A 13926-nucleotide genomic window follows, 5' to 3' on the forward strand; every position below is an offset into this window, starting at 1 on the left:
CGCTCAAAGCTCGCCTTCTCTCTGACGTTTTACGCCGGTTTACTTTCAGCTGCAGCTCAGCCAGAACAAGCTGTCCACCGTGACCGCAACGACGACGACGACGGCGACAACGCTAGCGACGCCAGCGACGGTGGTCAGTGCCGTGCCAGTGTCCTCGCTGAGTATCCCTGCGTCGACGGCGTCCGCCAACGTCAACCACAGCACCGTCGTCAGCGCGCTTGCCGGCGGCACCATTGGAAAGGCGAAAAACACCGCCAGCACAAGTGCCGACGCTAATGGAGCCCTCGCGGTGACATCGACAACGCTGGGAGCCTCCAGCGGTGCGGTTGCCGTGGTTTCCACGACGACAACGGCGACAACGACGGTGGCGGCGACGTCATCGATGGCGTCGACCGCAGCAGCAGCAGCAGCAGCTGGCGGGCAAAGCGGAACATCCGGTACGGTGCCACCCACCAAGCTCGAGCAGAAACCGGTCGAGTGCAATCTGTGCCATCGGAAGTTCAAAAATATTCCCGCCCTTAACGGGCACATGCGGCTCCACGGGGGCTACTTCAAGAAGGACTCGGAGGCGAAGAAATGTGATAAGAAGGAGAACACTGGCCCACCGCTGCAGACCGCGAGCGTCGGTGTGCGGGCGCTGATCGAGGAGAAGATCATCAACAAGCGCAGCAAGGATCTGAAGGTATGTTTTTTTTTTGTTCGTTGTGAGGTTTTGTTTGTGTGCATTGTATTTTTTTTTATTTATTTCCTTCGAGTGATTGGTGCAAGTAATTGGCGATTGAAAAGGGGATGCATTTCGATTTTAGTCATTAGGCTTAATTGTGTGAACGTCATTGTCCTTGGTTCTGTTCCAGTTTCCCGCAAAATCATGAAAATTGTAGCAATCTTATGCTACTCTAAGTTTTGTCTCCTTCTCAAGGATAATATCCTCGGAATTACTAGTTTAGGTTAAATAGGTTTTGGAACTATTTTTTCGTTAGCTTCTTCTTCTTATTACTAACATGGCCTACCTTGCCTTGTCATGCTTAGAGACAAAGCTTTCATGACTTTTTCATTACTCGTATAGCTGGATAGTCAGTCCTGCGTACGAGGTCGGGGGCTCAGACGAGATTCGTTCCCAATACCTTTCGTGTGTTTGTGCCGCACGCGAACGCTTCGGCTATCGAGCTACCCCAGATTTCGTTAGCTTACGTAAAATGAATCCTTTTCCGTCATGCCACTTGCATCAACCGACCCTTGATGCTTGTCTGTTTAATTGATTTATTTACCTTTTGTTTTTCGTTCTTATCTTCCGTTCCGTTCCCTAACGTGTCGTTATCTCTTCTTGGATGTGCCACCGCGGCGTTGGGTAATGATAGAATCTCTTATTGAAGGGTTCGTTCGTCGTGCCAGCACCACCGCTAACCGCCCGCCGGTTGATCGACGCCAGCGAAGCATTCCTCTCACCCAAACCGGGCACGGTCGCGATCGTCTCCACATCCAACGGCACCACGCAGATCATCAACACCGCCACGCTCCACTCGAAGGCGACGGTGCTGACGGCGGCCAGTGCTCCCCACTCCACGGCCTCTACTCCAGCACCCTCGATAACGATCAACGGTCTAGCGACGACCGTGACCACCAGCAACGCCACAATCCCAACGACAACCATCGGTACGGAGCTGAAGGATGCCACGTTGATCGAGCTGTTGAAGCGCGGTACCAAGGTTGCTGTAAAACGAGCGGCCACCATCACCGATACACCTGCGTCGATTGCGACCATCCCATCTGTGTCACCTGCGACGACCCCCAGTTCTGGTTCTCACACGCGCACCCTAACGGTCGTCCCCGGTACGACACTTTCCGCAGCGACTCCAAAAGGATCTTCGTCCGTCAACGCCAGCACAGGGTTGCTGACCAATCCCACCGGCGACCATGGTGGTCCACTTTCGCTGACCATCTCGCAAACTCCAACCACGACCACACCCGGAGACGTGTTCACGTTGGCTTACTCGACCGATTTTGGTGACAATGACGTGTACAGTGTGAGTGATACGGCCATGTTGCTGCAAGCCGTCGACTCCATTCAGCTGCTGCAGGACTCGAACTCCGCTGAACCGCTGGATGAGATTACGCTCTCGGATTACGGGTCGATCACGGATCAGGGATTTGCACCGTCACGCCAGATCCAGGCCGTGTTGGATTCGCCACTCCCGGAAAGCCTCGCCGAGTTTGGTGCACTGCACGCGAAGGACTTTAACGTCCTGTACGGTGGTTCGACGGGTGGAAGTGATGCGAGTGGTGGTGGTGGGACCGCCGCCGGTGGGAACTTGCTCGAATCATCGCCCCATCTGTCGCCGCTTCCTTCACCATTGGCCTACCCGACACCTCCGGCATCGCACGAGGCTGTTGCGCAGGCATCGCCTTTCCTGGATGATTCGCGCCATTTCACCGACGCGGGATCCTTTTTCGATGACAAGCGAGGTGGCCAGAGCTTCCTGGATGAGGGGTTCTTCAAGAGTGAACCGAAGGACGGTGACGTGTCGGTGAAGGTGTGCGAGAGTGAGAAGATCCTGGCGCTTAAGCACGAGCTGCTCGACGAAAACCATGACCTGTTCCGTGCGAACAAACACCTGCTGGATGATCACTGCTCGGAGTTGTTTAAGACGGAGGATAGCTTCTTCGCGGAGTCGAAACCGGCCTCGGTCGATGGGTCGTCGAAGATGAATCTGGACTTTCTCGATGATGCGCAGGTGTTTATTGAGGAGTCACGCAACACCGCCTCGCCGCTGTCGAATGCGTTCTTCTCCGCGACGATGTCGTCTGCCGCAGAGGTTAAGGAGGCACTCGATGAGGTGTTGCCGAATGATGATGACGATGACATCGGTGTGACGGAGGGTGACATTGATCTGTACTACCTGAATGGCCTTTCTTCGCTGCAGTCCCAGATGATGCCCAACTCGGACGATCCGCTGCTGTCGTCGTCTCCGAAGGACTTTGCTCACCGGCAGCATCAGAAGTTTCTCTTCGAGCAGAGCCAAGCCACTCAGCAGCAGCAGCAGCAGCAGCAACAGCAACAGCAGCTTCAGCAACAACAGCTCCAGCAACAGCAGCAGCAGCAGCAACAGCCAACAGCAGGCTCCAACCAGTGTATGCCACCCAGTGCCAAAAAATTGAAACCCTCCGACACCGAGCTGACCCCAACGTCGTTCGGTGGTGATGCGAACAAGACTCCACTCACGGTACAAACCGAACCCGTACCAAAGGACGCCGACAGTGTGTTCCTGAGCCCGAGCAGTCTGTCCTCGCACAGTTGTTCATCGTCCTCGTCCTCAGTGTCACTTTCTGCGGTGGCTTCTCCCAGGCTTCAGCACGCGCTGTTAGGCGGTGGTAGTGTCGGTGGACCCGTGTGGCCTCGCAAACGTTCCCAAACCAGCTCCACCAGTGGTTCCGTGACAAACAGCACAAACCTACCCATCGGTCAACGGAAATCAACCATCTATCTGTCGAGATTGCGCCGTTCGACCACCGCACTCTTACCAGCGCTTCACTACACGCCTTCACCAATGTTAAACCCTGAACGAGCCGGTACTAGTGGGCTATATGCGAGCGTTGTTCATGGCCGATCGACCGGTAACGCTGATACCGATCTTGACTCCACCATGGACAGCACGAACGACATCTTTTCTGAGCCACCGTTGCCGATTCGACCGCGCATCAATCTCGGACCAGACTATCAGGCGACGCTCCCTGAATGTACTCGGCCCAGTTACGGTGGGTTGCAGCAGTTCCACGCCACCAGCCAACGCTCACAGCGGTTGTGGGATCCAGCTTTGGCCACGAACGAACGGCAGGTGCAGCGATTTATCGAGCTAGCTCGATCTTCAGCCGCTCCACTTGGTTGTCACTCGGAAGAGAACGCCTTGCAAGCGTTGCTGGAAGCGAATGGGGAGATCCATCAGGCCATACTGGGGATGTTGCAGGGTCAACCCGCCACTATCCACCGACGCTGGACGGCTGACGAAATCGAGCAGCTTAGCCAGGGTTTGGAGGAGTACGGCAAGGACTTCCACAGGATCGCACGTGATCTGCTGCCTGGCAAGTCCACGGCCGATTGCGTGCAGATGTACTACTTCTGGAAGAAGCTGGGCATCGATTATAAGGGTGCGGCTTTGGCTGGACCAAAATACGGCTCCAATCTGCATGGTTCCCCATCACCGACGCCCTCACCACCGGCACCACCACCACCGGTGGAGGATCTGCTAATGGATCACCTCGACTATACGGCAAGCATCGCCACCACGACGACCGGGACATCACGGGTACCTTCGCATTCTGGGCCCGTGCAAAGCCAACCGACCGGTGGCACTACGAACCCAACGCCCAGTGACGTCCGACCGCATGTCTGCGAGGTTCCCGACTGTTCTGCGGTAGGTTACTCTAACGGAGGTCTAACGTACTAACGGAACTAACTGAGCATTACGGAGGTGCGAGATATCGACTTTAGACGCGCGTGTGATGCTCTAACAGGACTGCTACTAGCCTAGCCTTGCCTAAGATGGACATTTGCGCACCAACCTGCCATTTCTAATTAGCCCTTGCGCTTTCCCTTTCCCTTGTTCTCTTTCTCGTTTCTCGTTCTCTCTCTCTCTCACACACTCTCTTTCCGCAGAGCTTCTCGTCGAAAGCGGCCCTCCACGGTCACATCCGCATACACTGCATCGGGCGCAGCCACAGCGCAGTTCAAAATGGTAATTTCTTGAGTGCCGCCGGTAACCCCATTAACCCTAACCACATACCGACAAAGGATGACTATCCCTGCAAGGTGTGCGGCAAGTAAGATCACCCCATAAATGCTCGTTTTACGAATACCGTAACAACTTCACTCAACTCAACAAAAAAAAAACCCAAAATATAATACAGCACAGAACAGAAAACAGTTCGTTTCGTTGGCATCTTTTGGTTTAAGGCGCTGCCCGCGAGCGAGTGGAGACCACACCGGTGGGGTGAAGGAGCCAGTGCACGAATCCTGGGCTACACTTATGCTGCCCCCTAATTTCGGACCTTTTTCCTGGTTTTATTTCCGTTGTTCTCAGTTAAGTTTCTGTCGTCATTTTATGACCAAAGGCCCACCACCATTTGGGCAAATTTGGGCTCTCACTTCCTTTCCTGGGATCCTTTCGTTCCCAGGCTTTTGTTTTTTTCTTTCTTCTTTATCTCTCTCCCTCTATCTAACTCCCACAGGCTAGTTTTCTCTTTCCTCCTTTATCTACCCTCCTCAACATCATTAGTTCGGTGCTGTTTGGCCAGGATTCGTGTGGTATCCTTTTCTCCGTGCCGTAGGCCTGTAAATGAACATTCCCTCCGCGGAACGCCATCTCTTATCAGTTGCATCAGTATGTTAAAGCAAAGGAGTCATAATGTGTGTGTGTGTGCGTCTGTACGTGTGCTTGTGTACATAGTAACAGCAATACACCCAGCCTACACCCAGCCACCAACATGAGCAGAACAACATCACAAACAACTCACAAGTGAAGGAAATCTACAGAAGAAAATCGTGTGTGTGCACGCATGGCCGTACGCCTATCGCATTCTTCTATCCAACTGTCACTTTGAATTTCGTGCTAGCTCGTTGTAGTCACCAGCGCCTGCTTGGGTGATTTGTAGTGCGAATGGGCTCTCTAAACTTAGATGGTACTACCAAGGAATGACCAGACTCGGCCGAAGGAATGATGAATAGGCAGTAAAATGCCCGCTGATTGTGCTTCAACCTTCTCGGTCAATGTCAACATGTGCCTGTTTGACTGTCTCTACGCCTTGATTGTTCTCTCGCTTCTTCTTTCTTCGTGCTCTCTATCCCTCACTCGATCTTTGCACTTTTGCTAAACTGTCCTGCAAGGAATCCTAGCGCCTTAGCGATAAAGCGTATCGTGTAATACGTTACTTACCAAGCGTGAATGTGCGTACGTGTGTATGTGTGTGTATGTGTGTTTAGATGTGCCTTCAGCTGTACAAAATGTTCTCAAACTTATCGCTTCACCTAACGAGAAACGAACTCTTTGAAGTCGTTATGCATCACATCAGCTATTCTTACCGTAACACCTAGCCGCAGGAGTAACCAATAGACACCTCTTCTACACCTCTGCAGGGCTTCACGAGGCAGTCCTTGCATCGTAGAGTGTACTATTCTCTTCCTTTCACTGCTTGCTGTTCACCTTTGCCGTGTAGGAAGACGGTCCCGTAGCTCTGATGGAGCCTATCAAACATCTACTAGAAACTACTGCCAATGACACTATATACTACTGTTGTCTTTTTCTACCTCTTGCTCCTAACTATGCTACTATGCCACAAATTCTGAATCTATTACTACTGCTACAACTTCCTATTACTACTGCTGCTACTATTACTACTACTACTACTACTACTACTACTACTTCTAAAATTACTATCTCTCTCTCGTGTATAACCAGTGAGCAGTTAGGAAGAAACGCTTCTTAAATCAGTGTTTGTCTTGCGTCCCGCTTATAGAGCGTAGTGCAACAAGTACAACAACAACAAAAAAAGCAACTCAAACGACTCTACTCTACTTACAAAGCAAACCCGAACGAATATTCACCCACGCAGACTTTTACCTCCGCGATGACCACCCGGACGATGATTAATTGATTTGTTTGCTTTATCTCTCACTCTCTCTCTCTCTCGCACACGTTTTATCGATCGCTCGTCGGCTGCTCTCCGCCATCGCTGCCATCGGGTTTTTCCACCATTTTCCATCGCACACTGTCCCACCCGCACCCGCACCTCCCCTGCTGGACCTTTACTGAAGGGTATTCAATAAGGTAAAAAGCCGAAGCGCCCACATGAAATCACACCGGCCGCAGGATGCAAGCGACCAGCTGCAGCATCAACTCCAGCTGCACCAGCAGCAGCAGCAACAGCAGCATCAGCAGCAGCAGCATCGTCAGCAAGATAACGAAAAAACGGAACCACATGAGGACGCCGGCCACCAACCGCCCCAAACGGTAGCGAAGGAACCGCCAAAGTAACGCTACCGCCACCGACGAGCTCCACCGACGGCGCGGCTGGGTCGGTCGGCACATCCCGATCACGGAACGCATCTAGACAATCTTCTTCTTGCCCGGAACGCGGCAAAGGCGGCACCCGGACGCGCGGAGGTGAGTCCGGTTCGTTCGAAACGCGACCCCGAAACGGACACGCGTCTCACAGGACCACCACCGGACCGGACCACGTGCGCTAACTGAACAGAGCAGCAGTTTTTTTTTTGTTTTCTTGGAAGAGAGAGAGAAAACATGCTAAACCACACTCATCCTCGCCGTGCCTGGGAGGAAAACATGAAGGAAAAAAAAAGCACAAAATTTACACTCTACTAACGAATGGTTGTTAAAGCTACAAATCACCCGCCAACGAAAAAAAAAAACTCCGGCAGTTGAAAAACGCAAACCCACAGAACGAGAAATTGCACACAATGTACATACACACGGCGCGGGAAGGATGCGCCACAAATGCAATGTGCGGCCCTTTTTTTCGGTACGGTGAAGGGATAGGGGGTGTGCAAATACCAGGTCAAATTATGGAACTTCCACAAGCGCCTCGTCCCGGGAGGCGACTAACGTATAACCGTAGCACCCACGCAGTACCGTTTGGCGTTGCGGAGGAAGTTGAGATACCTTAGCGAGATATAAAGCAGCCAAAAGGGAAATGTTGTGACGGCAAAAGGGGGCAGAACTTTGAAAATCTCAAACGGCGCGTTCCGAGGCGCGATACAAATTTAATTAAGCAAACCAAAAAAAAAAAAGAAAAGAAAACCAACCTGTGTAGTAGATAATCGAAACTCGTACTTGTTCGTGCATTGATCTTACCGCTAACTCTAGCAAACGATATCTAAGCGAATCGCCCGCACCGGAAGTGTGTCCTGGGGCAATGTTTTTTGTACACACACACACATACTTTTTTCGTTGTTGAATCTTTCTACTCTAGTTGTAATTGGGTGAACGTTCTCGGGCCCTTGGTGAGAGAGAGAGAGGGGCGGGCAGAGAACCGGAAGAGGCAGTGCGTTGGCGGGCTGGCTTATCGATGTTTGTAGATGATACCTAAACCGAATGCACCTTATCGCGTATTGTTCCGCTGCCTGCGCACTGCCGCCAGGATCATTTCCGCTCCACATTCTGTACATAGGATTTCGTGTGTTTTTGGAAACACATTTACGTACGCAGGTGAAAAGAAAAAAAAAACACACACACACATACACAAACTCACCCCTTACAAAATCGCGCATTGATTGTTACGAGCACACGTGTTAGGCTAAAATAAGAGCGGCGGTTTCGGAACCGCCGACGCCGAGAAGGCACTTCGCCAGCAAGCGTATAGGAAAAGACATTCGAGCTGGAGTAGTTGAGCGTTTTCTGTTTCAATTTTCTACTCAAGCGGTAACGAGACACACAAAATATGATAGGCTAAGGGTCTCAGCATCGAAATTATGGCACGTGCATGGCACGGTAGCATTTTGGGGTGATTTATGTTTTACCAAACCGCTCTCCACAAAAACACACACACACACACAATTACACGAGATCCGTATCGCGCAGCCCTATACTATTGAAGCCCCGGAAGGAAGGAACGTTTGATCCTTCCCAACCCTTACACGTTAGAATCCTTAACACATCGACCTTAACCCTAACCGGTAGTAGCGATTACATAACAGATTAACCATGGTAGTGGCCAATCCTTCTTCCAGTATTATCGAACGTCAAGCAAGTGCAACATTTCCCGCCGGGTGTTGAAGGAAAACCAGCTGCAATTGCAACGTGATGCGTCTTGTCTGGGCGTATGTTTTGTTTCCTTTGCATCCTTTCGTTAGAATGGTGGCCAAAAAAAAAGGGAAGACGAAACCAGATGCAAGAACCCACAAGAAGACACTTTGTCTTGAAGGAAAAAACGATGGCCAACGAGGGAAAGGGAGAGGCCCTAAACACGCACACACAAAAAGACACAATTGACGTAGGAACCTATTCACTCTACTTCCTATCAAATAACTAATTTTTACTGGAATGATATAAGTGAAAGAGCGGAGCGTAAATTTCAAACATGGTTGTATCTAGAACTTAAGTGTTGATCAATGTTCTTAATTCTATAAATGATTGAATCGTAAGTAAACGAAGCGGGCGAAGTGATGGGCAACGGACGGAGTAACGCGTCTTGGAAGCAAGCAGCGATGAACGGGTGTACTCCCCGGTCCACGCTGGCACATGTGTGAAGGATTGCCCCGGGCATCAACACCATCTTGGTGCGTTTGTTAAAGTAAGGATTTTGTAGGATAAATGCAAGAGTGATCAAATCATGCTAAATCGATAACAGGCACAAACACTGACAACAGGGTCGACTTGAATCGCAAGGAAAACTACACACCAATCTTCTAATTGACTAAAACACACTCTCCAGGTCTCTCCTTCCTGCGCTGTTACGCTTTGAGTACGAAACCATCGATATCAGTTGTGGAGGGTCAGGGTTGTGCCGTAATATATTTATTTTTCTACATCAACGGTTCGGGAAAGCTACACTCACTATAAACAACAAAAAAAGAAGCACATAGCTATTCATCACAGGCACAGGGACATCACTGTTGAAAGCAATCTTTTTTACACGCAAACGTGCACACCCCCAACAATCTATGCAAACTAAATCAAACAAAACGATTCTCGAGTGATTTTTTTTTGCTCTAACTTAGACAAACAATTTCGATAACGCATGAGTCGCTGGTACGCAACGAACAGCAGCATGCATTGATCATTCTCCCGTGTGGCAGAATGGTAGCATAGCTCAAGCCATTGCATAATGTAAATTTGCTCAAAGAATATTTGCACAATCCGTTTTCAAGTGGCCAATATCGTACACCCGTTGTTTAATGCAATAATATCCTCCTGACTACTAGGTTGCGTGCTAGAATCACCGTCTAGATCGTTCGCAGAGGCAATCCTTAATTTGGTCCTTCTGTCCAAAAAATGTGATAATCAATTTGTATTTGGCAACGGTAACGAAACGATGCCAAGCCGACAACTATCTGCTCAATCTGGCTCAACCGTGTACTTATGATCTTCGTTTAGCTAGCTTACAGTATTTGATCGATCTAGTTGCGTTCGTTGAGAGTAAAAATCACAAAAAAGAAGATCGTCTCACAGATGGTCACATTTATTTTACACGTGGCACAACGCCACTAACGAAATCAACGTCCAGAAACGTTAGCCCGTGTTAGCCATCACCGGGAATCGCTCAATTAGTTAAATGGAATAGATGGCGTTTTGTTCCACACTATGCTCATTTGGATAAGCAATGTTTTATCTCACGATACGGAATCTGTTTAGCGCCGATGCACGATAGCGCATATTTATACAGAGCTATCAGAGCCCGTAGGCTATCGGCAAGAAAAAACCAACAAAACAAAAATCAAACAAGACAAACATGCAGCAACATATAAGCTCAAAGTAGTGAGGTGTATAAAAAAAAAGCAAAATCAAATACTCCGCGTTGTGATTTTTAAAACGATTAACGAAACCACGCGAGCCAGCGCAGAAACTGAGGCAAAAAAAACCGGTGTTTGCTATACTCGTATTATTCACGTTCATTTGTCGTTCGTATTGTTCCAGAGCAATGGTAGTCAAATATTTCCGTCGACAAGCTGATCGTACACTAAGCGGAAAGGAGTCTAACATTTGCTCGGCTCAATTGAAATCAAACCTTACAGTATGACTGAAAACATGATAGGCAATACTCCTTAGTGATTTTGTGTTGGCTACGTTTCCTTGGGACGTTTTGTACGTTACGTGTATCTTCCCCACGCTCGTGCGTGAAGCATCTGAGATCATTCGAACATAATAAGCGCGGGAAGCCAGTACTCGAAACAAGCTATCTTCCTTTCACGATAACTTCCATTTAGAATTTATTCTCGAACGATAAGCCTTCTTTCCGACCCACTCACGGAAGCCATTGGAGGTCAGTGGCAGCTGGTGCCACTAAAACAGCACCACAAAACACTCTGTAACAAAGCGCAAGCGGAAACGAACGCACAGGACGAATGAAACAAAAACAAAAAAAACTCTAAAGTGCACGAATTGAAATGAAATTGAGATAATAGAAGTTAATACATATCAGTTTTCTAGAAGAAATTAAAGATAAAACAAAAAAATCTAACAGCAAGTGTATTTAAGGTAAAAATTCTTATAACTTTGAGACAAATGAGGAACGGAATGGAATGTTACGCACCCAAAGCAACCGCACCGGGGGCGGCAGAGAATGCAAAACTTTTAATAACGAAATCAAACGAACAAGCACAAAGTATGGCGTCCGCGATCCGGCAACGAACCGAACTGCAACGTATGTACAGCAACGAGTAGCCTCTTTTGTGGTCACGTCGTCGGCTCGGAATTCAACCTTACGAAAAAACGTGTTGTGTACCTTGTATCTTTAAACTATGCGAGAAGAACGTCTGCCCGTGCGTGGTTAGTAAATAATTCCAGCTGGCGAGCGCGCTACATTTAAAAAAAGGGGTTGAAAGAAGGAAGACAAGATATATGCCAAATTAGGTTTACCTGTTGTACTCGAACGAATCACGCCGATCGGGGTGTGGAGAGCGATGGAAGCGATTGATACTTCGCACATCTTCCCAGAGAGCAAACAAAAAGAAAACAAAAATCTAGCCCCACAACAAAGCATGCCAAAATCAAAGTCCCAATTCCATGCAAGCACCCAGGCGAGGAGTATCAATTCTCGCATCGATATGAAGGGGACATGGAGCGAGAAAGAGAGAGAAAAAGAGAGACACAAACAGACAGAGTGGAAAGCGAATAGTATCCGGAATGTAAGCCTTCCGTTTTCTGGAAGCTGCAGACGACGGGGCAGTACTACTCAATGACAATCCTTACGCAAAAGCAAACACGATAACGTATGAGTGATGCGCAACCATGGCAACCAACAAAGGATCCATGTTCGGCAAGCAAATGAACACAGCTCAGTTCACACAAAGAGTATCAGCCTCTCGGTAGGATGAGCCCAGCACGATGATGTGCCACGATCGGGGCAAAACATGCTGCATTGTCCTTGTACATAGAGAAGGCTTTTGTTTCTGGTGTAACACTTTAGTGCGTAAGGTACCGAAGGTGCGGAGCATTTTCTTTCGTAATATTTTGAACCTTGGGTGTACCAGGGTTGTACCAATTTTCAACCTTGGTTGTACCAGCATCGTCTTAATCTCCTAGCATAAGGGTGTTTTTATATTTTTGTTCGTATTCTTAACAACTGCAGAGCGTAGACCGATACGGTCACCGACTCTCCCATACTTGGTATTTCTGATCTGATCGAATGCCATCCTGCAAAGATTCCTATCGTTATCGTTTTACGACTACTCATTAGTTTAAGTAGAATGCGTTTGTTATAGAACACTTTTAGGGCGTTAAGCGTTGGGAGTGATAGAAGAAATGAGCGACTTGTGTTTCTTTTTTTAAATGTTTCTAGTTTTTTCCTTCCTCAAAACCTCAAAATACTCTCATTACGTTGACGTTTGAGACGGTTCAACGATAAGTTCTGTTTTAATATTGCGTTTTAGTGTACTAAGTGCGTGTCGCCGTGCCGGCGATTTGATCTTAACAAAAAAAAAGCCCATCGGTTTTAGTTCATTAATTAGTCAATTCTCTGGTCCCCTAAGGAACCGTTTGAAACTGGTTTTCAAACGGTGCGCGTTTGTTTGTTAGTTTGTTTGTACACGCATTTGTTTCGTCCTTTTCGTTGATCGTTCGGTGTTATGAAGTAGGTAAGGCCTTGAGCGTTGATTGCACAAACGCAGGAACGGCAGTCGGGAAACTCCGAACGTTATCAACCCGGATAAGGAGCAACCATACAGTATGCTTTCCCTGTCGTTGGTGCAATGCGCTCACACACTCGCGTTCCCTCTGCACGCAATATGCAGCTAGCGCCCTTTATTGCCCTTATATGCATTGTATTGTGTGGTTTAAGTGATTGTGCATCATTACGAATAGTACGGTAATATTTATGAATGGAATTATCAAAAGTATATACATTATTATAATTATTATGCAATTAAGTAATCGTTATCTATGAATACAGAATGAAGCAAAGCCCTCCTTGCACGTGATGGTACGAAGCAAAGGACGAACGTTAAAGTATCGGGAGAAAGTACCGACAAATTGCAACACAAATGGCATCCTTAACTTTTCCCCCAACGACAAGCAAAAAGAAACTGGCATTAAACAGGCGACAGCAAATGATATGGTACAAGGCAAACAAAGAGAGGTGTTGGGATTTTTTTGCAGCAAACATGTTGTAAGCCAGCATTAATCTCATGAATGGATCAGACAGGATCAGACTCTCACTCAACAACAAACACACAAGTATATAAATGTTTTCACTGTTAGTTTTTAATGTGATTATAACTTAAGAAAAATATGAGAGCGCGGCCGATACTGCTGCTGATTCGTTTGGCGTCTAGGTTTATTTCCTTTGCGTCAGTTAGAAAAAGGAACAACGGAAGATAATCAAGAAGGGTTAGAACGGGAGTACAACAAGTCGATTAACATATACCATACACATAACCATACTTTCATTTTGCTGACAGAAAAAAAAATATTGAATATAGTAAGAAGCAGAAGAAATTATGCGAGTAAAAAACTCAACTGCAGGTGTTTTATCGAAACAAAAAACTTCTATTTGTTTTCGTCCACGTGTTCGGAACATTCGCCCGGCAACGTGGGATTACTTCGTTTTAGCACGTCCCAAGGATATGGGAAAAATGTCAACAAAAAACGTCTTACTACTCATTTGAGTAGGCTTGTTGTATGCTGCGTGTCTGCCCTGCTGAACAGCAACATGTTACATAAACACACCCAACACACGCAACATAGCTACAAACCAACCTGTTTG

General features: G+C 48.0%; 1 protein-coding gene across 1 annotated transcript in view; it reads left to right on the forward strand.

The window, feature by feature from the left end:
* The window catches only part of LOC128731560 (mucin-5AC), a 38982-nt gene extending 31133 nt beyond the window's left edge, over positions 1 to 7849 (forward strand). The window contains exons 6-9 of the mRNA XM_053824691.1: positions 50 to 682; positions 1359 to 4409; positions 4652 to 4815; positions 6806 to 7849. Coding sequence (XP_053680666.1) covers positions 50 to 682; positions 1359 to 4409; positions 4652 to 4815; positions 6806 to 7025 — 4068 coding nt within the window. The 3' untranslated portion in view covers positions 7026 to 7849. The remainder of the gene's footprint in view (positions 1 to 49; positions 683 to 1358; positions 4410 to 4651; positions 4816 to 6805) is intronic.
* The last annotated feature ends 6077 nt before the right edge of the window (positions 7850 to 13926 follow it).

The sequence above is a fragment of the Anopheles nili genome, chromosome 2 (genome assembly GCF_943737925.1).
Source record: "Anopheles nili chromosome 2, idAnoNiliSN_F5_01, whole genome shotgun sequence".
Taxonomy (NCBI): domain Eukaryota; kingdom Metazoa; phylum Arthropoda; class Insecta; order Diptera; family Culicidae; genus Anopheles; species Anopheles nili.